Source organism: Aedes aegypti, chromosome 2 (assembly GCF_002204515.2).
Source record: "Aedes aegypti strain LVP_AGWG chromosome 2, AaegL5.0 Primary Assembly, whole genome shotgun sequence".
Lineage (NCBI taxonomy): Eukaryota > Metazoa > Arthropoda > Insecta > Diptera > Culicidae > Aedes > Aedes aegypti.
The window spans coordinates 405,619,566-405,643,956 of NC_035108.1; the positions used below are offsets into that span (position 1 = coordinate 405,619,566).

General features: G+C 34.6%; 1 protein-coding gene across 2 annotated transcripts in view; it reads left to right on the forward strand.

The window, feature by feature from the left end:
* Positions 1-23,084, forward strand: part of LOC5575841 (troponin C) — a 59,800-nt gene extending 36,716 nt beyond the window's left edge. For both annotated transcript variants that reach the window (XM_001662201.2, XM_021847250.1), the window contains exons 3-4: positions 21,975-22,084; positions 22,202-23,084. In XM_001662201.2, coding sequence (XP_001662251.1) covers positions 21,975-22,084; positions 22,202-22,230 — 139 coding nt within the window. In that variant the 3' untranslated portion in view covers positions 22,231-23,084. The remainder of the gene's footprint in view (positions 1-21,974; positions 22,085-22,201) is intronic.
* Positions 23,085-24,391: the final 1,307 nt, after the last annotated feature.

Below are 24,391 nucleotides of genomic sequence, written 5' to 3' on the forward strand. Positions count from 1 at the left end.
CAAAAAATACTCTAGAGAAAAAAATATACGTTGAATCCAAGTAGATGTCATAGCGTGCCAAAATTTCAAACGGACAAGACATTGAAACGAGAAAATGGAAAGGGAACGAACATTGTCAATGATTGTCTTACGTTACTGGGAATTCGATATTGTCCTTTCAACGTTTTGTCATTTTCGAGGGTTTGGGATACGACGTTTTGGCTTTAAAACTTTTGTCTTTCTACGTTTTGTCTTTGGACATTTTGTCCCTAAACCAGAGGCGTGTGAACGTTTAACATCATGGGTAGAACGAACGTTAGCAAATATTTTGTGCATAGTGAAGCTAAGAAAAATGGTAACTCTGGACTGGAAATCGAAAGTTACTATATTTGACAAGCTGAAACGCTAAAAGATGTGAGTAACATTTTGGTCCATTGTGAGTTGAGTTGAGTTATGGAAATTCTTATTTTACTGACTCCTATACAATTTGTATATAATGCAAAATAGCTGAAAAAATTTAAAAGTATATAAAACTAAGTTTTCGTCACTGACACTTTTTAGCTCATTTCCATGCCAGTCGTTACTACAAGACTAAGAAAGCTTTTCGTCCTTACAAAGCTGGTAGCGACTGAGTGCCTTCAAAGTAGAAAATTCAAAAGACTCAAAAAAAAAAAAGAGATATAAAAAGATCCAAAATGAGGATCCAGGAATTGTCTCCAGGGTAAAGCCAAGGAATTGTTTTTATGTATTCGTGAGGTATCTCTGAAGAAAATCCTAGAGTTCACTTGGGTAAGTTTTAAATTATCCCTTAATAAACAATAAATAACTTCTGGACGTTTGAGGAAGTTAAAGAAAATTTCCTAGATAATTTGCTAAGATAATCGAAAAAATGTCAACCGAATCTCGGGATAGTATTCAGCACGATTTTCAAAGATATTTTTCAAAAAACGTTGGACAGAATCTCTCTTCTTTTTGTAGGTATGATCGTAGGAATTATTGAAAAAAAAAGCTGTACAATAAACTGGGAGGAAATCTTAAATAAACTTCTGAGTGTTGCATGGGAATTTTTTTCACTCTTTAAGAAATGTTTGGTAAAACTGTAAGGGTTAAACTTGGATGAAATGCTAGAAAAAATCCTATAAAAATAGATTTGTTCGAAAACTTCCTCAAGGAATTTTGGATTTTTGCGTGGAAACGTGGATGAAATGTTGAACAAAGCTGAACAGGCAGTGAATTATTGCAGGGTTTATTGAAAAAGCTATTTTTTCAAACACTCTGGAATATAACTTAGTCAATTTCCCGGAAGAAGTTCTGTAGAAGTTCTTTGAAAAATCTTCTAGAGTAATAACTGGAGAATTCGGTTGAAAAGTGAAAAAAGTGGAAAGTGGAATGATATCTAGATGAGGTGGAGGTAACAGCTTTGCAATTCTCAAGGATTTCTTGGAACAAATTTTGGAGCAATTCTTCTAAGCATCCTTTGAAAAATCGCTGAAAGAATTTCTGGGAAAGTTGACAGTGAAATAGAAAAATTTCTAGAGCGATCCCTGTAGGAGACCCTGAAAGTATTCTAAATAAAATCACTATGATAATTCCTGAAGCTGATCGAATTTGTAAGCATATTGAACAGATGATAATTGAATGTTTAATTGATTTTTTAAGGTTTCTGCTGATTTTATTTTTTGTTGAATCGTGAGTGGGATAATGCTTTGACTGTCCTAGTCAGGTGTTTTTGTGCATAGTACATGTCCTACCTGTCCTACCCACTGCCCTAAACCATCATGGTCGGGGCATAGAGTATGCTTGCCACAAGATAAACGAATGCGATGATGGCAATTTTAGGCAAAGGAAGTCTCCCAGACAACCAGAAGTCGCCTGAAAATTTACGTAATAACTTGTTAAATCATACAAATACCATGAAACCCGCAAAACACGGTGGATAAAATCGTCAGATTGATGAGTTTAATCGCAAAACATACTTTTTTTCTGAGTTCGTTTGTACATTTTGTTTCGTCCCGTACACTCGTACAAAGTAAGTCGAATCAATCCGTAGCAGCTGTCAAATCAACATTTGTTACCGTCGTTGGGGGTGACAATGGGTCAAAAAGGGATATGTGCGATTTATTTTTTAAATAACTATCGCAATTTAACTCCAATAAACTTCAAATTTGGTGTGTATGTACTTTGATGGTACATTAACAACTGTTCGAAAAATTAAAGACAAATATTTATTCACAGCGGCACCACAAGTGAATAAAAAATGACCCAATTTCACCCCATAGAGGGGGTGACATTGGGTCACTATAATTGAAATAACTTGTTTTTGAGAATTTGATTTCAAAATCATTCACAACTGAAAAATATTGACAAAAAACGATGCAAACAAGACAAAAAGATATCTAAGATGTTTCACAAGTGTGATAAACCCACTTAAAAGAAAGATTATACAGAAAATTGAAGAGCTATGAGAAAAAATATGTAAACCCAACATTTATCGTCAAGTTTACATAAATTTTCCCTCAAAATGTTTTCAAAGTCTCATCCCCATTACTATAAAGCTCATTTAGTTTCCCCAAAGGTGTACTGAAACAGTGATTAGTTTAAACCTTCACAAATAGTTAAATTTCGGTGCGACATTCCACGATCAATAAATTTCAGGCAGCAGTTGACATCATAATCCCAGTATTTCAGCGATCCAACTCATTTGTACTTCCGTGAGATGTTTCTTTAATATGAAAACACTGATAAATAATCAAATTTAGAAAAAACACCCTTTTGATAAAAATTTACGATGTTGCTGCGCACGAAACACAGTTGCTGGTTTGAGAAGTTGTCAAAATGCGTTGTATTGTTATTCAATGCACGGAATACTCAAGTAGACTTGTTTGATGTTTCAGAGATGCTGTATTTAGAAAGAATAAACACATCTTAATGAAAAAAGAGAACACCCGGCACCGTAAAATGTCAAAAAAATGGACTTGGAATTTCATTTACTATCGTTCTTGCTTGACCCAATCTCACCCCCATTTTCAATGTTTTAGACATCGTACCGAAAAAAATGATTTTTTTGTGGTAAAACCAAACAGATTCCGGAAAATACCTGTGATGTGTAATGAAAAGACTTTCAACATTCTACTAATACAACGATAGAGGCTAGAGTACATGCGTGATACTTTGTACAGGAGAAATTTAATGTTGTAAATTTTATCTAGTTTCAACATGCAAGTTTATTGATGTAGTAAACAAAAACTACTATTTCTAAAAATGTATATTGTTATGAATTATGTGTAATAATATGTTCCCTAATATATGAATTATTAATTTTAGTAATATCAGCGTTATTAGCTGAAATATTTCACAAAACATATTTTTCCGTTTTGACCCAATCTCACCCCCTAGACCCATTGTCACCCCCATCGACGGTATCATAAGTTAAGTCGCATAAGATCACAGGTTAGTTCGGTAGAAAATTTATACACTCGCATTGTATGCCATTATTCATCACATAATATATGCACGTATATCGCATCCACTTTTGTACGTAGAAGGCCTTTTCGCGACATCTTACAAGTGGAATTTTGCACATGTAGAGTAAAGTGGGGCAAAAGTTCGAGTGGGGTAAGAGTTTCTTCTTAAGATTTTTAGCTCAATTCAAAACAAATCTTATAAATGTCATTGTGGTTCGAATGCTATTCAAGTAAGAGACTTTTACTCCAAAAATCATAAAAATCGATTGAGATTTGGAAAAGTTATGGCTATTTGTTGTTTTTCGACGTGAATATTGTAATTTTTGGTCAAACTTTCGTTGCATGGAACCAATTGAAGATAAAATCTTTTTCAATATTTTATGTAAGGGCGTTTCTAGGCCTATCATAAGGTTGCTTTGACGTGTATTAGATTTTGCATAAATGCTTGAAAACAATTTTTGGCCCATAGTGGGGCAAAAGTTCGAATCAGCGGGGCAAAAGTTTGACCCATGTATAAAATCACGGAAAACTTTTCATATTGCCTAAAATCAACATATTATCTTTAAATTTAGTTAAATTTGTCTGATCGTGTGAAAAATGTCACCAAAATTTTACATTTCCACTTAGTTTTGCGAAAAACTGCTATTTTTGAGTATATTACAATTAACCCGGTTTTGGGCAATTTTTTATGAAAATTTAGTGTGTATTTTTCGGCAAACTTAAGTTTACGGCTGGTGTAAAGTATGCCTGTCATAGAAGGATCGATATTTAGTGTTTTAGTCGGCGAACTTTTGCCCCACACTAGATTCGAACTCTTGCCCCACCGGTGGGGCAAAAGTTCGAATAAGACAATAAATTTTGAAATTGTTATAACTAAAAATGGGTAAATATTTGGTCACAAGTTTGTTCAGCAAAATTATAGCCAATATGTTGAAGGTTCACTGTATGGTATTTGTTTTGTTTTAACTGCTATTTTTTTCCTGGAAACATTGATTATACCACTAAGGTCGAACTTTTGCCCCACCTTACTCTAAAGCCTCCAGGTGATTTCGTTATACGTACATTTTGGTTGTCTGGGTTATTTATCTATTGCTCTGAAATTCTAGTTGTTGTCGATATTGTTAATTTGTGGACTATATTTGCTATAATTGTGAACTAATTAACTTAAGTTCGTAATCTACAGATACAGACAGCGCCTAACTAACGCTGCTGAGAGATTTTGTTCTGCCCTAACAGCGATCGCTTGTTTCTTTATCTATATGCTTACTTTTGAAAATACTTGGTTTGGTATAATCAAAAATGTATTTTGAAGCAAAAAGTTAAGATATAATTTTCAAAACTGTCGCGAAGCACCAAGTGCTATTTTAAATTCACCGCAAACATCGTCCTGGGAACATAGCGATAACAGCGCAACCACCATGTTGCTACTTAGTACTATACCATTTAATTCCACTAGAGTTTGTATCCTTTGACATATACAAACTCAAGTGGAATTTAAGACAAAACGTTGAAAGACAAAATGTCAAATGTTAAAATGTCGAATCCTAAACCGTCAAATGCCACAGCGTCAAAAAAAAATGAAACGGCGAAATGACAAAATGTTGAAAGGGCATTCAAGGGCCTTATATTTTGGATCAACGTTGTGAAAATCCCAAATATTCATATCTCATGCTTGAGATTTTTCTCGCTTGAGTTTTTTCACGCAATTCAGCAGCCAAAAACTCTTGCATAAGTTGGCTTTTCCATATGACTCTTTTGATTGTATCTCTACAGTTTTTTTTCACGTCAAGCAATTATCATTTTTCCAGCTACAGATATAACAAACCTTTCAAATGTAAACATGGGCCGATCCGATGGGCTTTATGATTGAATTATTTTTGACGGCTTGATCATGAGCAAGTGATTTTGCATCAAAATCTCATAAGTGTGTTTTGCGAAGCAGATCTCAAATGATTTTGCCCTCGCGGGAGAACTCATTGATTGGGATTTAAGTATGAGTCTACCAACACTGGTTGGGATTTATACCAACCATCGATTCTTAGCAGGGTCCCAACAACGAATCCCTTCTGTAGTACGTATTAAAAAACTTCCTAAAATATTGAATAATATCTGTTTCCAAAACACAAATCAATAAATCGAGTCAACCCGAGTAGAAGTGAAGTTCTGACAATCAAAATGTGATATTGACTTGATTAACATAAGTGATGAAAAATCTGCGAATAATATCAAAATGTTGTGCCCGAAACTTCTGATCAGTAGCGAAATTAGATGTTTGCAGATCTGATAAATAGCTCGCATCTACTCGTCAGATCTTACAAAAGCCAAACATGGTATGCCAAGGTTGTGTGACTTCTGAAATTGAACAACTTTGTGGAACAGACCTACTTTCCACAACTTACCGTTTTCGAATTAAATTAAAAAGTTTCTCGGTTACTAACTTTTGTCTTTGAACAACCCTCTGAAACTCTATGTAAAATGACTGAAATGAAATAATTCCTTTACAGGCAAACTTTCAAGTTATGTGTAGTTCGTCATCCAAATTTCAGCCAATTCGGACTACCAGAAGCTGAGATACAGCACCCAAAACTTGGGCATTTTTTATGGAAAAACAGCATTTGATTACTAACTTATGTCACTGACTGTATGATTAGAAATAAACAAGTGGTTCTAATTATTTTCCATATTCAAAATCATTTTAATTTAAGTTCAAAATTAAGGCGATACGTTAATTATGTTTCAGTTTTAAAAAATCGCTGTGTTTTTTTTAAGGGCGTGCATATTTTAAGGATGTGTTATTCTACGCAAAAATAACTCTTCATAATATTTTTCTTTTTTATAATACACCATAGTGACTGGACCATGATTTTTCAATTTCTCGGCAGTGTACTGTATTGGGTGCTGTCCGGTACTGGGGACCTCCCCGTATGACTAAATGTCATTCGACCAACTGTCCTAAGCCACCTGAGTAAATTTACTCCAAATTTGCTTTTCCGTTAGCTTTACGGAATATGAAACATGTTTCAGAAAACAAAAGTAGGAATTTTTGTATTCCAACACGATAGGTGAAAACTCAACGCTACTCATATGGACAATCACGAAAACTGTGAAAAATTCGTAAAAGAATATTGATTTGAAGCGGAAGAGATAGATGTTACATAGAGGTACAGAGGAGAAGAAGCGAGGAGCGTTTCTAAGTTATGAAAATGTTCTCATCAATGAATTCAAATATACCATATGCCGAATAGTGGTGATTTCAATATTCACAACTTTTAGGTACAGAGTATTTGAAGGATAGTAGAACTGATCATCTTGGGAAGAAATATATATGAGTCATAATCGGAAGTTGACACAAAACAATACAACATCTCTTAAAAACAAAAGAGAATGATATTCGTATTTCATTTTCGATACATTTCACTTTTACCCTATGAAGTTCCAGGTATCCAAGCAATTTTCCAGCCTGGCTTTCTTGCTACTTAAACTACTTTGTATGGAAATTTCAAAATAGGCACCGAAATCTTTTAGAATGCAAATTAATGATTTTCTCATGTTCGAGGAATTATTAATGACGCCATAAGTTAAAGAATGTTCTGAATCTGCAAAATCAATGTGTATAGCTACTAATTTATAATTTATTCTAGATCCAAATATCTACAGTACTCATTCGAGCAGCTATTCAGAAAGATCATGCGTACGAATAAATGCAATAATGTGCAATCGGCATAGAAAGCTCTCAGTTAAGGTGACAATGGATTGAAGTCAAACTCCAAATTTTCAAGAGCACAAATCTGAAGAACTGAACACCCGTTTGAGCTGAAATCTTAATTGATTGCTCACCACCACCTAGTGACCAATCGGTTAAGTTTTTAGCTGGAACTGATGTTTGATGCTCCAGATTTGTGCTCTTGAGAATTTGAGATTTAGCTTCGATTCACCTTCACCTTAAAGCTATGTAAGTTTCAAAAGAACACTCGTTTGACAGGTTCAGTATCAGCTGGGACGTAACGCCTGAAAGAAAAATACAACGTGAATATTAACATAAATTACCATTTTGAATCGTCGCTATTCCCGAACTGATTGAAACGGTCATTTACGAGTCAATTTGTGTCGCAATTCCACGTCATAAAATCACATGAAACAGACCGACCGTGTCAAATATTTTATGGCCCTTCAACCAAAATGTGACCGCTGAAGTGTCCTCCAATCATCATAAAATGTTTCAAAATCATTCACATTCACTCCTGCACGCTTCTCATCGAGTAGGTATGAGGAAAACAAGTGTGGTTCATTTCGGAGGAGACGCATGGTCTCTCAATTTAACTTACAAGTAAACTGTCAGCCCACAGACCGTAGAGTAAGAGTAAAGGTGCGAACATTTCGACGACAGGTTGTTTGTTTGTTTCTATCAGTATGAAGGTGTACGGTTTGGAGAAACGACACATAGGGAAAGTGTATCAGCTATGGCTAAAGTGGTTCCTTATTCGGCCATTGGGAAATTCTCTTGCATATGTGAATTCACATTTGGATTTTTTTTTAATGTTTTAACATCAAGATAAATATTTACAAACAAAATGATTTAAAATTTGAAAACAAATTATCACGCATGCGAAACAGGAACTGGTACACCTACCCTACAGCACTTTATTTAGAAACATTCAGGTGGGAAACGTTTTTATTAACATGACAGCAAGGGCCTTACGAGAACAAATCACTATATTAAAAATATCAACAACTCTGTTAGATTATCTCCACCGAGCAACAGAGCGTAACATGAAGGTGGCAATTCATCCGCTGACCAGCTGGTCCCCGATTGGCCAAATTGGAATGTAAGCTCTCGAAAAAAAAATCGTTCATCCACTTGTCATCCCCGGAAATATGCGCGTGTCGTCGTTATTGGCGTCCAGCCGATGGATTTGTAAGTGTTTATTTTTACATCACCACTTGCTCCCATAAAAGTCATTCCGGAGATTTATCTATCCGAGGTGTTTCTCAGCTTGATTCGAAGTTTTTTTTTCTTCCTTCATTCTCCAAGTGGTTTTCCACTATCCCGTCAGTTAGAGAAACAACAAACGTCATGATGTTCGAGAGGGTTTCCAAGAGTGGCCAATGATTTTTTGTTTAGTTTTAGAAGTTATGGATTTGTTATTTTTTCTTTCTATTTAGGTGTGTAACAATTTTGATTTTTCTTTATAAAAAAAATATTACGATCTTCTATAATGCTACTATAATTTCCGATTTACATGTGTTATGTAAATTACTTTCCAGCAATCGATATCTACTTAAAATTCATTTCTGTTTTGTGAAAGTTAAACTACTTCTTAATGAAAGTTTCACGATATGCTTTTCACTTCGATATCTTTCTGAGAAAAATAAAAAGATGATCAAAACACGTTCCACTTTTGTGTTAGACGGTGCGAAAATCTGCAGTGGTAGTGATATGCGGTTACTTTTCATTATGGGACAATTTGACTTGCTATTTTTTCCTACTTTTTCCGAACGAATCTTATTATCTACAGTGAGAGGCAAAATAAAGTGCCCACCTTACCAGTTTTCGAATTTCTCTCATTGATTTGGTTCAAATTAAAGTTAACACACCTAAATCTTTTGTGATATTTTATTTTTGATGTTCTTTTAAAGTTGCACTTACGAAATTTTGATAAAAAAAAGAATTTTACTTAAAGAAAAAGAAAATCAATTTGTATTGAAAAAAAAGTAGTGACAAAAATAAGTGCCCACTTCCTTCTTGGCCCCAGAAAAGATGATTTAAGAAAAATAAAAAGCAATTTAATAGTTAATGTGTCCTCCTTTGGCCTTAAGGACTTGCTGGAGGCTCTTCGGCATGCTTTTCACCAGGTTTTGTAGGTGTTGTGGATCTAGTTCTTCCCAGGCGCGCTCCAAGGCTTCAAAATAATTATTTTTGTTGGTAACACCAGTTTTTTCAACCCTGGCATCGAGAATCGCCCACAAATTCTCGATGGGGTTGAGGTCTGGGCTTTGTGGAGGCCATTCCAGCGGTTTAATCCGACAAGACCGGAAAAAAGACTTGGTCTTCTTTCCAGTATGCTTCGGGTCGTTGTTCTAGAGAAATATGAATTTCTCTTCAAGGCCCGTCTGGATCAGCGAAACCTCCAGATTTTCCAGCAAGATGTTAATGTAGGAATCTGCCATCATTATTCCGTCGATTTTCACGAGGTTTTCTACTCCACTCCATGAAAAACACCCCCAGACCATCACATTTCCTCCTCCATGCTTCACCGTTCCTTGGATGTGGTGCTCTGCATCACACACGAGCCCGCCGCTCTCGGTTAGACAGCTCGAGCTTCAGGAGCGCCACATCCAAGGAACGGTGACGCATGGAAGTGTGATGTGATGAAATGTGATGGTCTGGGGGTGTTTTTCATGGAGTGGAGTAGGAAGCGTCGTGAAAATCGACGGAATAATGACGGCAGATTCCTACATTAACATCTTGCTGGAAAATCTGGAGGTTTCGCTGATCCAGACGGGCCTTGAAGAGAAATTCATATTTCTCTAGAACAACGACCCGAAGCATACTGGAAAGAAGACCAAGTCTTTCTTCCGGTCTTGTCGGATTAAACCGCTGGAATGGCCTCCACAAAGCCCAGACCTCAACCCCATCGAGAATTTGTGGGCGATTCTCGATGCTAGGGTTGAAAAAACTGGTGTTACCAACAAAAATAATTATTTTGAAGCCTTGGAGCGCGCCTGGGAAGAACTAGATCCACAACACCTACAAAACCTGGTGAAAAGCATGCCGAAGAGCCTCCAGCAAGTCCTTAAGGCCAAAGGAGGACACATTAACTATTAAATTGCTTTTTATTTTTCTTAAATCATCTTTTCTGGGGCCAAGAAGGAAGTGGGCACTTATTTTTGTCACTACTTTTTTTTCAATACAAATTGATTTTCTTTTTCTTTAAGTAAAATTCTTTTTTTAATCAAAATTTCGTAAGTGCAACTTTAAAAGAACATCAAAAATAAAATATCACAAAAGATTTAGGTGTGTTAACTTTAATTTGAACCAAATCAATGAGAGAAATTCGAAAACTGGTAAGGTGGGCACTTTATTTTGCCTCTCACTGTAATTAGGGCAGCTGAAAGAGCATTGAAAGATATGTTAAAAACTGAACTCAACTCAATTTTGATGAAAATGCATCTGAAGAAAACAGATATTTGATCATCTGATATTATGAAACTTTTTGGTTATGAAGAGTTGACAGTAACCTGAAATAGATTTTAAAAATCGGCATGAGCTCCGGAAGGCGTTGGGCAACACTGGACTGAGCTAAGGTGCTCAATTTCGTTCGGTTGTGCCGTGGTGACACGGAACAGATGTTACTAGGTGTAGCTAGTATCTAGGCTAGACGAGAAGAGTGCGCAAAACTGTGTTGTGGTCATTGAGGTATCGTGCGAAGAATTCCTTCCACATTGAGTCGTTAGATTGGAATGTGTTGCAGCTGCTTTTGGGATTGAGTCATTTATTAATAATTCATACGAAGATGATACACAGGAAAGGAAGCGATGGGTATGTGTGAAGAAAAATCATCATGACTAGCCATCGGATTGATACACAAACATCAGCGTAAACAAGATTTGGACACGATGTTTTCTAGAAGTTTTCGATACAGGGGAAATTGAACTGAAATGCCACATGAAGAGTATCCTGATTTAATCCTGATGACGCCAATTACACGCAACCTATATTTATGCAAATGCTATGTACATAGTGTGATGCATGGATACCTCGCAATCAACACGTTAATATACCGTTAAACAGTACTCAGTGATCAGAATTACGAATAATAAATGTGTTGTGAGCTTTAAATTGAAATTTTATATTAGAGTATTTCAAAAGTAACTGCATTTAAAAATGTCATGAATATCACATGACTATAACAATTCCATATGTATTGCGAAAATCTTCCATCCTCATGGAAAAAAGTTGAAGAAATACCTCCAGGCATTCCTCATGGATTCCAACAAAAGCTACTGCGAGGATTACTTTAGGATTTCTTCCAGAAATTTCGTAACAAACAGTTTACGAGATCTGTCCCCGCATCCTCTGGAACAAATTGACCAAGTTCATTCGCCTCAATCTTCAATTTTTTTTTAATTTTTCAGAGAATAAACTTGTGGAATTCCTGGATTTAACTTCGTAGGGAACAATCAAGGCGCAAAAACACCAAAAGTAATTAAATGTAGAATCTTTATAAGAATTTTGCGGTTAAAAGAATTGAGGTCTCTTCAATCAGTCGATATTTTTTCTAAAGAGATTTTTGTGAAAAGTATGATTGCAGAATACAAACTATATGAATTCTTCTGACATAATGCTTAGAGTTACTTGTGGTGATTAAATTAAAATAACTTAGGAATCTTAGGATTAACGCTCATTTGAATCACTGAGAGAATTCTTTGTTACAATGCTTGATATAAGATATAATATAAGATTAAAATGAATAAGATTAAAATAAACGGATGCCTGGAAGAAGTTTTGAACCGATTTGCAAAGGATAATGAAGTATGAACGCGCAGCTATACAGCAAGACCAAGCTGAGGGTTGTGGGTTGGAATCCCACCGGTCGAGGATTTTTTTCGGGTTGGAAATTCTCGGATTTCCCCGTACCTGCCACACGATATACGAATGCAAAAATGGTCATTGGCACAGTAAGCTCTCAGTTCATAACTGTGGAGCTGAGAAGCAGGCTCTGTCCCAGTGGGGACGTAATGCCAGAAAGAAGAAGAAGTAAGCTTGGCATAATTCCATGGCCAATTACAAAAAAAAATACAGGAGAAATCTCTTCGATAATTTATGAAAAACTCTGAACAAATTCCTGGAAAAATCGATGAAACAATTAGAAAAATCAAAATAAATAATTTAAGACATTTTTTGAGTTATTCCACGAGAAATCTCTAGAGCAATACTCGATTGTATCCAAAGTTCCATATTTCCTGAATTTCGAATCCTTGAAGAAATCCTAGGATAATTTATGAACGATTCCTTGAAAAATCATGGTAGGATTTCTGAAGAATACTCTGGTATCGATCGAAGAAATTTTTTTTAAATTCTTAATGAAATTAAGAGTCATCGTAAAATAAACTCCTGGAATATAATTATTACCTTTCTATAATGGTATATAACCATTACCACTTTAAACTGCTGGAAAATTCTCTTAAATTATCCTTAAAAAAAAGAAGCTGGTTGGGTTGTACAGGGAAAGCTGAAACCAGGATTCACTCGAAGAGCCCCAGGGTATGATTATTGGCAAGACCATGCTGCAGGTTATGAGTTCAAATCCCGCTGGACAAGGATCTTCCCCTAATTAATTGATCAATAATCAAGGGAAGCTCCTAGTTAATAATTGTGAAATTCACAAGGAATACTAAACTGCAGAGCAGACTTGTCTCTCTAGGAACATAACGCCAAAACGAAAAAAAAAATCTCTAAAATATCTTCCGCGTGTTCTCAGAGATATTTTGGTATGATTTTTTGAAGTATTCCTGAAGTAATTGAAAGCTACTGATGATTTTTTCCGTGAAAGATGTTCTTGTAGTCGTTGACTTTTAATTGTAATTTTCGCAAAAACAAAATTGATTTTGACTTTTCAATTCTCCAACTTTGAATTTTTCGTATCAAATTTTGAATTTCGAAAACATATAGGGTGTCCCAGAAAGTATGGGCACGACTTCTATAACAAAAATCACAATATTTTTTCAAACAAATAAATATTTTTATATTTTTGTTTTTATACTCGGGGCATTTTGCCGCCTGTAAAATTTTGTTTGAAAAAAAAAATTTAAATTGTTTTTTTAAATTAAAAAAATCAATTCTTATCTAGCTAGCAAAGACCCTACTTTTGTGCTTTGTTGGAACTTAATTAGTCATGGATGATTTTTTACAAAATCCTTCGATGTGGTGAGTTCAATTACAATGCATCTAAGATGCTCCACAAGAATTTTTGTTAAAAAAAATTCATTTTGTTTTGCTAGTAGACATTTGACAAAATGGTAAAAATCTCACAAATCGCAAGTTTTTCTCTCCACATACGATAGTTTCACGACATGATAGTGTTACAGGTATTTTCAATGAAAATAAAATTATTTCATTGCAAATTTACTTATGCCAAATATCTTAACTTGTGGATAGGCATCAAAAATTTAAGGTTTTTACACGTTTAATTGGATATAAACGGACTTGAACTTGACCCTTTAAAAAGCCGACCACAACTGAAATCGGATATTTAGTTTATAGTAATATTTCATATATTAAGTTAAAAATTTGCAATACTATTAGTGATAGTCTGATCATATATCGTATCGGAAATGATAAATGTATTTTTTCAGATTTTTATTGTACATACTTTATGACCCAATACTAATCTCGTACAACAAAGTCGCTCAGAAATAACGCGATTTGTGCAAAACTAATAATAAGAGCTTCCAGAAATGTAACACCATCAACAAACAGGTAGCGAAAAAATCGTTCAAAATTAAAAATCTACTCTTGATAAGTAAGAGAATGAAATGTGTGAAAATCAGATTTTTATCTACATTTGTCTTGAAATGACAGTATGGTAAAGTCGTGCCCATACTTTCTGGGACACCCTATATTTATCGAAATCACTGCACTGCACTGCTTTATGTTTCACAACCAGTTTTGATTTTCGCCTCCTTAAACCTATACATACTTTCTTCAATTTTAAAATCGAGAATTACTAAAGTGAAACACTGTAATTAAAGGTAAATTTTTTCCTCCTGTTTCAATTCAAAACTTCTTCGAATATATTTTTGTTTGTATGGTTAACGTCGTCGGTAATTGATGCTTTTAACCCTCTAATACCCAACCCCGCCTTTAAACGGGGTACACTTTGGAATTTTGTATATTTTTTGGTGGCTCGAAAATCAAAATGATTTTATTTTTGGTTTAAGCCTTAGCTCATAACAAACATATAAGGAAAATTATTTCTGACTTTAGAAACTTTTTTGTATATTTGGAAAATGTTTGATAAATTGTATTTTTTGTAACCTAGAAATGCCTGGGGTTCATTTAACGTGTAATACAAAAAACCATAAGTTTTTTACCTACAATCAACCTATCGCAGAAGAAGAGCCTGGTGGTATTAAAATAATTTCAAACCTGTTTTTCCGTTAGTTACACGGAAAATAAAGTATGCTTCGAAAAAAAAAAATAATATTTTCAAAAGTACCGCAAAATTAATTTTTTATTATTGCCAAAAATCAACAACCAGAAAAGGCTTCAAGAAAAAATGAAAAAAATATACGGATGTTCAAAAAAAAAATATTAAAATCAAAAACCAAAATTGAAAAATATCGCGAATAAAAATAAATTATTGCCCAAAACATGTTTGGAATGATTTTAGTTAACGAAAAATAATATTTGGATCGAAAATAAAAATGTGGGTATTAGAGGGTTAACGTCGACACCTGATTACTAAGGCACTAATGTACAGTAATGATTGAAACGATTTTAACAAAATATAAAAAAGTTGTGTCGAAAAGCATATGTCATAATTTGTGATATTAGCAGCGCAATTCTGAAGATGTTTTAACAAATAAAACAAAAAAATATTTTGTTTTAAATTTCTCTAGTTTTTTTTCCTAATTTACGCTTACATTAAAACACTTTCAACGTCATCTACAAGTAGATAACGTAGATATGAATACGTTATCTTTTGGATATATGTCGATTAATCCAATTGGCAATGCATAATTCACAGCACTACGGAATATTTTTTGTCTCAATATACTGACGTTTTCAAAAATATCATAACACGTCTAGTTGTTGAGATATTGGCTGTTAAAAACACAGAAATTGACGATTACAGCCATCTTGCATGCAAGTTTGCTAAGTTGTATGGCAATTTATTTGCTTAATGTGCTATAAAATTCTTAATTCATGTGTCAAATAATATTTAACAACAAAGTTCCTAATAATTTCGAAGCATAAAAATTGTTTTTTGACGGTTTAGAAAAGTGTTGTATTTTTCCATGAAAAAGAAACGAAGAAATATGTATAGATAGTGCAAGTTTGTTGAAAAAAAAAACGTTTTATTCTAAATTGAATCATGCAATTTAAACAAAATTATATCCAAAACGTAAGTTGAAGTCATATTTTGCATGTTTGGTGGATTATATCACTTAAAAGTTTGATAAATCATACCTTAAATTTCGTGGCATCCAGGCAAAATCGGCATCACAATTTACACCGTCTTCAGCCAAAGGCTGCACAGACTGAACGATCACTAACATTAGGCAACGGACAACATGAAACATCCAGTAGCCCAGTGATGAATTTTTCGTTTGACGAAAAGTTTCCACCGACTGGAGCGGGAATCGAACCCACGCCTCATGGCACAATACGCCTAAACGACTGACGCCGCTAACCGCACGGCCACGAAGCCCACGTGTTACGTTGTGTAGTAAATGTCAATACCTGAGCGTAAAAAAGAAAGCTCAACAAACACACGGTGCTCTCCAGATCGTTTTTATTCAAAACTGTGCTCACCAGTCGTTTTCTATAGCTAAGCTGCATGTCCTGGCCTTGCCCTAAATTAAAAAAGAAATGTAGGACCCATTTTAAAGTTAAGTTCTTTTGATTTTATAAGTCTACAAATTCAAAGGCAGCCTAATATGTTTAAATGGGTTTTCATTGGCCACGATTATCAGAGGAAATATATCATCAAAATTTGATTTAAAGTTGGTTTGTTTAATAATTTGATCCTCTGGGCGGAGTTTTAAATAAGGATATAGACAAAAAATGGAGTTATGCCCATTTAAGGTGTACCCATTGAAATACTAATTTTAAATATAATAACAAGGTATTCTTATACCGTTAAGCATGTTCAAATGTTTTCAATAACACATTGAACTAATTTTTCAAAAGCTCAAGCGCTGCAAGGCATTATGGAGCCATTTTTTATCATTATTATTATTCATAAAATATTGTAATAGCCCAGCTAGCTACCACTCGGCTGCTCCGGCTAACTTTGTACTGCCCCAGAACTGAAACCTCAATTGTTGAGTAATGCACTTTTGACCAAACAATGGAATTTGAAATCATAACACATACGGAGCTTAAATTTACATATCTTCCTTAAAAATCAAAATCCCTCTTGAGAAAATTCTATACGTAACCCCGAATGTCGATAACCCGAGTATCATCAACCTGAACGCACTATTACACTGAATGCTATTGTCCCGAATATAAAATTACCTTTAATGAAATTGCCCCGTGAAAATGGAGTTCGAAGTAATACCATTATTGGAACTGGTATCGAGCTGAAGACTGGTTTATTCGGAGTAATGAAATTCAGAGTAAAAGGGTATATTTTTAAAAGATATATAAAATATGGTAGAAACAGAGTTGTTCATGAATTCTTTATAAAATTCCAGTTTTGGTTACCGGGAAATCGTAAATTGTTTTGTAGTCTAATTGGTTACCTGCTGGTCTACCTACCTACCTTTTTTCGATCGCAAACTGTGCTTGTGAAGTTAAGACTCACCAGCTGCTAAGACCTTTCATAAACGAAAAATAAATCATACTTTGGGAGCTATACATACTTTTCCAAGCTGACGAAGTCAAACATTGAAAATTAAGGCTCGGTTAAACAAAATAATAACGAATGTTCAAAATATTGCATTATTTTCTTCCATTTTGTATCTCTGCTTCTACAGCGTTAATTTTCTTTTGTTCCATACACTACTACCCATAGCCGAAAACTCAAGTCCGAAAGTATTCCTTGACATATACTTGTGCTTCGATATGCAACATGTAGCAATAAGATGCATGTAAATAATCTGAATCGTGAATACATGGGTCCAGCAAACTAGCCAGAATATTGTGCTACAAAAACAAATTTGGTTACATGATGAAATCAGCTTCGTAATGCCTCAAGTGCTAGAACCTTTGAAAAATCAGTTGATTTTGAAAGACTTTTGCGGGATGTAAGTGGGATGTGTCATTGAAAACATTTGAACATCTTTGACGGTATTGAAGTGCCTGATTAGTGGTTTCAATGGTCACACCTTAAATAGAGCGAAACTCCATTTTTTTATGTTCGTCAAAGACTGTGAAATTGCAAATAACTATATAAACCTACTTTGATTTAAATTTAAATATAATACTTATCCTGATAATCACAGCCAACGAAAATCTATTTGAACATCTCTGATTTCCTATTAATTTGTGAACTTATACTATCAAAAGAGCGTAACTTGAAAACGAGCCCTACGATTTTAAAAAATATTCTGCCCAGATTAGCGTCGCATCTTATGAGTGATTTGTTTAGATTTTAAAGCAATATGTTCTAAGAAAAACCATGCAGAATTTCTGAAGAAGTTACAGAAGAAACACAGAAGAAATCTAACATAAATTACTTGGAGTTTTTTGCTGTTTTTTTTTTTGAAAGGATGTTCTAAAAAACTTTTTTGGCCTGATAAATCTACACACTTATTTAAAAAATTGCTCTAGAGAAATTTTTGGAAATTGTATGATAAAAAAAGATTGATTTTTTTATGTACCAATTGAATCCATATTTTAGGATGAAAAACCATAAATCTTGGCTGTAAATCGTATACGGGTAGATATCAGAATCGAAAAACAAGATTATGACTCTTTATATCACGGTTTCAGAGTGTTTTCAGCTTATGAAAATACACCATGATTTGGACTAATGATATCACTAGTCTGATTGCCGTAACGCAACACACGCGTTATGTTTTTGTTGCGGATCCGATGTCCGTTTATGATCAACAATATTAAAAAAATAGATAAAAATTAAAGCTAGAGCAAGATTCGAATCAAGAACCGTCTGATTGAGAGTCTCGCACCCTACCACACTACCACTTTATCATGTTGAATTATAGGTGATCGAAATTAATGAAACCATGCAATGCACCCCGTTTAGTGTTGTCTGTCTGGATGTTACGCTTATGAGGAACCATGATTTGTGGTCCTGATATCATGACCTAACCAGATTATGAATTTCATTACTTTAAAACCATGATTTTGAAATCATATTTTTTCCCGTGTAATTATATAGATCTAGCATGTAAATCTTGTTTAAATGCATAGTAAATATTCTTCTTGAGAATATTTTGCAAAATCACTAGAAGAAATTCTTCATGTTTTTTTTAAATAAGATTTCCTGAATAGTAATTTGGTTTTATTTCCGGTTTTGACCATTGAATCCATAATATTATTTATTAGCATTAAACTTAATAATCTCTATAAAAACATATTTGAATATTCCTTTAGAAAGAAATTGTTGACAGTGGGTCTGGCCATTTCGATATTTGTATCATATCGCTGATACTCTGTAAATATTAATACTGACATGAAAATACCTCAATAAATTTCTCCAGACAGAAATTGTTGAATCTGTCTTTTTTAAAAACAAAATCTACAATTAGAGTCTGCCAGATATTATTTCTTACTTCTTGAAGAAAACACAAAAATTCTCACTCACATATTTTTTTTTTACTGATTCTACAAGAAATAATCTTGATATTTCATCATGAATTCCAGCAAAACGCCTTGAATTTCATCTTTAATATTGCCACATTTACACAAGAAGAAAACAACGTTCTTTCAAAGAACAATCATGGAAAGTTATTCAAAAATATCATATAGCAGTTTTGCAGAAAATCGTCAAGTAGTCTAAAAACATCTTTACAAACTTTTAAAAGCATGCAAAATGTCGTTTATGAATACTCTTCAAAATATCTTCACATAATCTATACTATGTGGTCACATAGCCTATGAAATATCTACGAAATAAAAACATTGTTCACCACTACATTGAACCAAAATACCCAAGTAACACCGAAAACATAAATCCAAATTTAAAAATACACAGTTTGTCCTACAATGGTTGCTAGAAAGTTTTTGAAACATGTCATGTCTCACGTAAGTCGTTATTTTGTTTTGTTAAACCTTTCAATATTGAACTTGAATGGAGATGTTCTGCTAAGGCATATAATTTGTTTTGCAATACAAATCTACCATTTTGCTGAAAATGTTCTAATTATGTTTACTATGTTTCAACCATATTATGTTTTATATTTGTCTTCTTATGTTTATCAAAACATGTGTTGGGTTATATGTCTTATTTCTGTTGTTTTAGACATGTGCGACAAATAAACAGACTCAATATGTCATATTCATATTACATGTATGTCATAATATATACTCTTTTCAAACACGTTCTGAATAAACAAATTATGTTTATTTTCAGTCAAATATAAGTTTTTCTAGTTGTCTATAAAACAAATGCAACAAAAGTGACATTTAATACTTTTGATAGCATGGATAATACACTGCCGGCTAAGAAATTCGCCATGTGGTGTTCACTGAATACTTCTAAGCAAATGTTTTGAGTAAATTATTATTTTTAAGGTATACTCTAAATACCGATTTATCAATTTATATGAATGAATAGAGTGTGGTGGATGTTTGCCACTGTTTAGTACGAAAAAGGTTCAATGGAATTACCTAACTCGCTTACAGTTGTGTTCATGCAGGGCTTACGTGTTTTTGTGAAAAATTGTAGGAAAAAAATATAAAGACTTAGAAAACACTTCATAGTCATTTGGTATAGGAGTTTTCCGTCAACAAAATTGTAACATAAAGTTTGCCGGAATAGTTTTTGGTAAAAACCTGATTAGACTATTTTATTTCGGGTACAAATCAACAACGGTTCGTGAGATTTGAGAAGCAAATTCCATTTATGCTGTCATACCCGGATAAAAACGTATCATTCAGTGAATGGAATAAACCATTAATGTACAATATAACGTATTGGATACAATACAGCGTATTGTAATTGAATGTCGAAGCAATATTATTCATGTTTGGATATACAATTCAAAAACAATATAATATGTTGTAACAGAACATTGTATTGTTTTTAATTGGTTTTATACCTTACAATTTTGGTCAAATTCCTATTTTCGCATAAAACAACTGTTGCTTTTTTCTATGTAGCTTTGCTGAAAGAAATAAACAAAACAAGTTCAAAAAGCAAGAAATGTTGGGTGGAAAATATTCAAAAAGTCAAAATAAGTAGTTTTTTAGAAGTCACTTGACATTAGCTGACATGCAACCATGATACAGTTTGTTGAATTGTTTTTGTATTGTACAACAATACACGAATTGCTTATCAAGACAATACATGAACAATATATCATATTGTGTTTTCAAAATATTTGTATGAGAAAATATCTATATTTGTATTGTTACGATACTTAACCACCCATACATTATATTGCAAAAATCTCATATACCATACAGTGAACTGTTGAAAACAATATATTGTACTGTAATTGTATTGTCATTGTACAAAATACTGTATTGTATTTCCAATATATTGAATGGTACTGTTTCAATACGTTATATTGTTTTTGTATTGTATTTTTTATCCGGGTAGTCAAGTGATTTATCAAACTTATATCACACTGTAAATTTATGATCACACTAGTTGTCCCTGAAAACTTTTCACTGCCTTGAATGAAACAATGGCAAATGATTGGCAATGAAATTTTTGTCTTTTCCCAAAACACTCGTCATGCAGTGTGTCTAAGGGGACCATCTTTTATTTTTGAATTTAATTTTGAATATTTACCATAACGATGAGATTTTTGTTCTGAAGCTTTGAAAAAAGTAATAATAGTTCAGTAAAAGTTCAGTGTATTAGTAGAAAACAAAATAATGACCTAATTTGCAAAATGCGATGATTCCTTTTTGGAAATATTTAATTGGCTTGATGTCGAAAAATGTATATTGAACGATTTATAAGGGCGAATTGATTTTTTCGAAGCAAAAGTGCATATTTCACCATAATTTTTGATTCGCATATCAATTTTGTGTTAAATAACAGTTATCAATCAATAACAGTTATGCAATCAAAAATGAAAGCTTGTCAATGTTTGCACTTTTACATTTTTCATTATCGACCATCCAATGCATTTCCACTACCAAATGTTCTCAGTATTTTGTTGCGTTAATGGTTTGTTGGACAAAGTATAATACATAATTATGTATACCTAAACCCATATGATACATGATTTTGACAACAAAAATATGTTGCACAAGCTCCACCTTCTGCGCTTTTCCAGTCATATATAAGTATGAATTCCAGTTTTTTCGCTATGAAACAGAACATTCTCATTAGTCATATTAAAGTCATTGTGATTTATATGAGACATGTTGTGTTACTTGGGTAATGGCGTACCCAAATTACATACGCAACATTCAGCAACTTCAGCTCTCTGCGAATCAGCACCATCGAAAAACGAAGTCACGATTGAACTCCTCATGCCCTGTCAATTTATTCGTCCCTCTTGCAATCCCACCATAATTTAATCAAACCGTTATCCACTTTACCCGACTTGTGTTCATATTCATCACCATTAGCAAATTGGCTGCATTAGTGGTCGAAAAATAACTTTCTCTGATTTCATTGTTTCACTATTTTCTTCTCGTCCTGCACACGCAAACAGCACGCTGAAAGAGATCTTGGCCGCTCTGGACGATAAGCTAACGAATGACGATTTGGATGGCATGATCAACGAAATCGATGCTGACGGTTCGGGAACTGTTGATTTTGATGGTAGGCAACCTTTTTCCTTTTCCTTTTTTTCTACATAGAAGCATAATACGATAGCCAATGACCAATGAGTATGCTAATGTTTCTTTTATCCTTTTCAATTCCATTATCATCGTGTAGAGTTCATGGAGATGATGACCGGAGAATAAGCCGAGTTAAACCGAAGCTGTTCCCCAAACAACACGCGATACACGTTCTTGCCAACAGTAGCGAAACAAAAAAAAAACAACGACTTTGTAGCAATCGTAGCGAGCTCCATAATAGAAACATTCTGCTGAATTTCTCTGCTTGGCCACTATTACATCATCAATGCGCTCCAGCTGGCGTCACTCACGTAAAACTGCTTGGAATTCAATCAGAGCTTTCAATCAACAACCATGCAAAGCGTGTTGGCAAACCAGAATAGGTATTTTTCATAAACTGTGTACCACCACCTCCACTAGGCAATGTAGAATTCCATCAACAAAAAAAGCACTATGAACAGCACATGCTTCTAGTGAATGAAACCCCTCCATCCTTTTGAATCACGTACTACTTTTCATTTCTGTCTGTTTTCCATCTTTTGAAAAAGATCTGTTCTATCCCTCATTTTCCACAAGCTATTCTATAGGCATCTATTTTCAAGCATTGGAAAATATTTTTCCCTTTCGTTTTTTTTTCTGTTTCCTCTACCCTCTCTTACAAAAGCTTTTTAGTTCGCGAGAATTCAAATTGACTTGCAATTGAATTTGCCCTATAAAATTACCACCACTTTTTTCCCCGATGCCATAGAACTTCTTGTTTTCCATTCAACATCTGTCCCACTTTTCCACTCCAAAGCTTTTATCCTCCGTTCTCATTTGCATCTCACACTATCCTCCTCTGTTGGGTCATTGGGATTCTGTCTGTGAAGGCAGCCATCGACAAACCCAGCGAAACACACAATTATTGTTCAATGTAGGTATCGATAAGAAAATGTATGACGTAATGAAACTGCAGGAAATAAAGTGCCGTTATTTATTTACTGGTGTGTTTTATTCATGAGATGACAAAAGCCAATCTTATATGTCTACTCCAAGTGAGCTCCTAATTGACATTACGACATCACTGGGACCGTGACTGCTTCTTAGCTTAGAGTTACATGAGTACTTCGAGGAGGCGATTCGATTGGCTATTAATGATATTTTTTCAAATTGTTTTGTATCTACTAAGCGCAAAAAACCCTTATTCTACCAAACATTCGTTAACCCGTATAGGCCTAGAACCCGTATGGACCTACATTGAAATAAAAAATACTAAAACTCTCACCGCTCACTGAATATTTAATGGATTTCAATTAAATTTGGCAGTATACTCGTACACATATCTGGTTTCTAAAAGTGGCCAAACGATTTCGGGGATGTTTCTGTGGACGGAGTTATTACTAGTTTTACTAGTTTTGAAACACTACACTATTAGAATCTGCGTTGCAATACTCGTCACACCGATCGGATGCTGGTTCATAGCTCCACTACCAGCTGCGGGTAGCGCGGAAGTCTGTATCTCAGGTGCCGTAGTAGTCGTCGTTGTGGTGGTCGTTGTCTCACGATCGCCCAGAACCTCATTCGCTGCAGGGGATTGCATCGTCGAACAGGCCCCGCCGAGTTGCATTCGACTCCTCCACTGTCGTACCTTACTATTACTGCTCTGCTGGGAACGTAGACTTCTATCTGCAGCTTCTACCAGCTCTTCCTCCATCAAGCGAAACTTCTCCTCTTCGTAGGCCCTCTGTATTTCCAGCTTTCTGCGTTCCAATTCTCCCTCCTTCTGTATGCGTGCGAGTTCGACTTTCCGTTCTTGCTCCCGAAGTTCCAAATTTAACATCCTCTCGGCTAGAGCTTTCTCGACCTCGAGCCGTTCCAGATTAAGTCGAGCTCGAGCACTCGCATTCGAGATCGAAGATCTTCTGGACGATACGGAAAGGGCATCGGTGGGTGGCAATCTCAAATCTCCAGCTTTTTTCAACGGTGGTTGCGGAGGAGTAGTGTTAAAACAGTTCGTGCAGACGAAACTCTTCTCACTGATGCTATCACTCACTCCTACGCACCCGAAATGCCACCAAGAATCACATCGGTCACACTGGACCAAGGAATCATCCGTCTGGATACCGCATGCCTGACACGTGTCCATTGCGTGTGCTAAAGTGATCGATATAGAATCGATCTTTTAGATTGTTGAGAACAGAGTGTTCAGATGGTTCGGACCACTTTTAAGCGAACTCGTTTTTGTGGGATATCAAAGTTGCTAAAAGCTATAAATTTTATTAGTTCAGCATATTATAGCTTAATTGTA